The 2,676-nt window shown below is 39.9% G+C and overlaps 1 protein-coding gene across 1 annotated transcript in view; it reads left to right on the top strand.

Annotated features, from left to right (window-relative positions):
- The window catches only part of LOC145401608 (UDP-glycosyltransferase UGT5-like), a 263,991-nt gene extending 263,837 nt beyond the window's left edge, over positions 1-154 (top strand). Inside the window, exon 11 of the mRNA XM_080273801.1 lies at positions 19-154. Coding sequence (XP_080129927.1) covers positions 19-154 — 136 coding nt within the window. The remainder of the gene's footprint in view (positions 1-18) is intronic.
- The last annotated feature ends 2,522 nt before the right edge of the window (positions 155-2,676 follow it).

The raw sequence follows: 2,676 nt of genomic DNA, 5'->3' as shown, positions 1-2,676 counted from the left end.
GGTGCATTCCTATCCCAGGTACAAGTTGTACAATGTTGATGTGTGGGCCAGCGTGACAGGCGTGGTGCTGCTGCTCTTCTGGCTTCTCTACCGGCTTCTGCGAGCTCTCTTCAGATGCCTCTTTTCACTGGGAGCCAAACGAAAACTGGATTAGAGGTGTTATTTTCATTCTGTACTGTATAGGCAGTCCTCATTGTATATTATGGATGTTCAAAAATAAACAGCTCTTAGTATGCAATAAGGTACATGTAAGTCTAACAGACACCCATCCCTACACATACAATATGAAATGCAATTGCAAACGTATTTTCATCTGAGTACATGGATTTCTAGAACAGTAGCTAAAAACTTACAACACTGTTAGCTAAGAAGTGAGGTAACTGCCCACGGGACGTAAATAATATGTTGTATCACTGCAAAACTAGACATTTATGGTAGCTGTAACACATATAATTTTAAGACAGGCGTGTAGGACCAGATGACAGTAAGCGCTGCCTCGCTGAAAATGGAATTAAGTATAGCATTCTGTTCCCCAAACTGTCCTCTGTCCCATGGTGGATGTATTTTAAGATTTTCTGTCTTGCAAGTATGGTCAAAATGTTGTCAAAGAGTAATAACTTCGGTGTCTGAGAGCAGTATAAACGGCTGGCGGCTCATGTTGTAGGACCAGATGGCTGTAAGTGTACTTTGTCCCTTTAAATATAACACATCAGCCAATCCCATGCTGCGGGCAGCAATGTTGCCTCGCCAGTGCACCCGCCAAAAATGGCACGTCTCTACCACCAGCCAATGAGTGCACGGTCTTGGAAGTTGTGAGCCAATCAATGCAATCCTTTGTTCTCCGAGCTAGGCTTCTACCCACAATCCCCCACATAAACATCCATTCCTTCCGTTCTTTTTCTTATATACAGCAGCAGCAATAGTATTTCTCCTTTTTTTCCCTGGATATTTACAGTGGTTTTGTTATTACCTCACATTCATGAGTGATACCACCTCTCATACTGATACTGACGACCTGCAGGAAGTGGTGTCGAATCAACCAGGGCATTTAAGGCAAAGGAAAAGGCCAGTAAATAAGGGCACTTGGAAGAAACTGAGCGCTAACAAGCTTCTTGATTCTGGAGAACAAAATACCAACCGTTCCACTGGGAATGTTGTTATATATTTTTTTCTGTTTTGGTGGTATTTCATAACATGTAACTGATGTTTGATGTACTTATGAGCATGCATGATAGCAGTGAAGAACAACATAAATGTGGATACAGTGGAAATGGGAGAGGGTAGGGCTGAAGTGATAAATATGAAATTAGAAACCGGAGAGAATGGCAAGAGAGACATTGCAGTAGTATATGTTCCCCCTAAGACAAGGGCATGGAATGACGATGAAAACCAGATGTTGTCAGACATCGTTAGTTTTTTACAGAAAGTGACTGAGAAAAGCAACAGTATAATCTTGATGGGTGATTTTAATTGTAAAGAGGTGAACTGGGAGGAATGGGACTCACGAGGCAGTGAAGATTCGTGGGGCACTATATTTTTAAGTATAGCAATGAATAATGTAATGCCAGTGGGTCAAAGAAGAGACAAGATTCAGAGGTGATGACACACCAGCAAGATTAGATTCACTGCTAACCAAAGAACCTGACAAAATTGAATCTTTGAAATATCTGTGTCCTGTAGGAAAAAGTGATCATTTGGTCATTGAGTTCCAGATGATAAAAGGGAACGTGGTGCCAAGAGACGAGCTTTATAGGCAGGGAAGATACAACTTTGGGAGAGCAAACTTTACAGGATTGAGGAAATTTTTCGATATTGTGGACTGAAGAAAATTCAGAGAAACAAGAGAGATACAGAGGTAGTGGGATATCTTTTTCCTCCATAATTCGGGAATTGAAAAATATGTGCCAATACTAAGTGGGAAAGAAAACAGGAAAAAGGATTGGTTTACCAGAAGGTGTATGACAGCAAAACAAGAGAGAGACATTACAAGGAACAACTGAAGAAACAGAGGTAATAATAAAAAAAAAATATATATATATAGAAGAACTAGAAATGATTATACAAGAATACTTACAGAGAAAGAAAGGAACTTTGAAAAATGTATAAATGAAAAATGCAAGGAAGAACCCAAACTGTTTTACAAATTTGTCAATGGCAAATTAAATCAAAAGGGAGGAATCACTAAACTGAAAGTTTCATGCAAGATGAAATAATGAACAAATGTTTCCAATCGGTTTGCACCAAAGAAAGGGATTTTGTGGAGGGGGAGGGAGTGACTAGAAATGACATGATAAAAGATATAAAAGTGGAAGTGCAGGAAGTGCATAAATTACTGGAAACTCAAGATGTAAGGAAAGGCCCAGGACCGGACAGAATCTCTAATTGGGTACCGAGGGAATGCAGAGAACAACTAGCGGATAAGATTCACAGTTTAATTATATATTCTCTGGAAGAGGGGAAAGTGCCTTGGGAATGGAAGAAGAAATTGTGATACCAATTTAAAATGGAGGAAACAACAAAGATCCCCTGAATTATAGACCAGTGTCCCTGACCAGCATGGTCACAAAATTGTGCGATAGAATCCTGAAAGACAGATGAATAAAATATCTGGAGGAGATGAACATTTGGGCTGAAAGTCAGTTTGGATTCAGAAGGGAGGGTCATGTGTTTCCAACT

This window comes from Coenobita brevimanus, chromosome 56 (assembly GCF_032717465.1).
Source record: "Coenobita brevimanus isolate Jiangsu-jjx chromosome 56, ASM3271746v2, whole genome shotgun sequence".
In the NCBI taxonomy this organism is placed as follows: Eukaryota; Metazoa; Arthropoda; class Malacostraca; order Decapoda; family Coenobitidae; genus Coenobita; species Coenobita brevimanus.
Note: the sequence above shows the minus strand (reverse complement) of the source record. Positions and strands in the feature narration are given on the sequence as shown.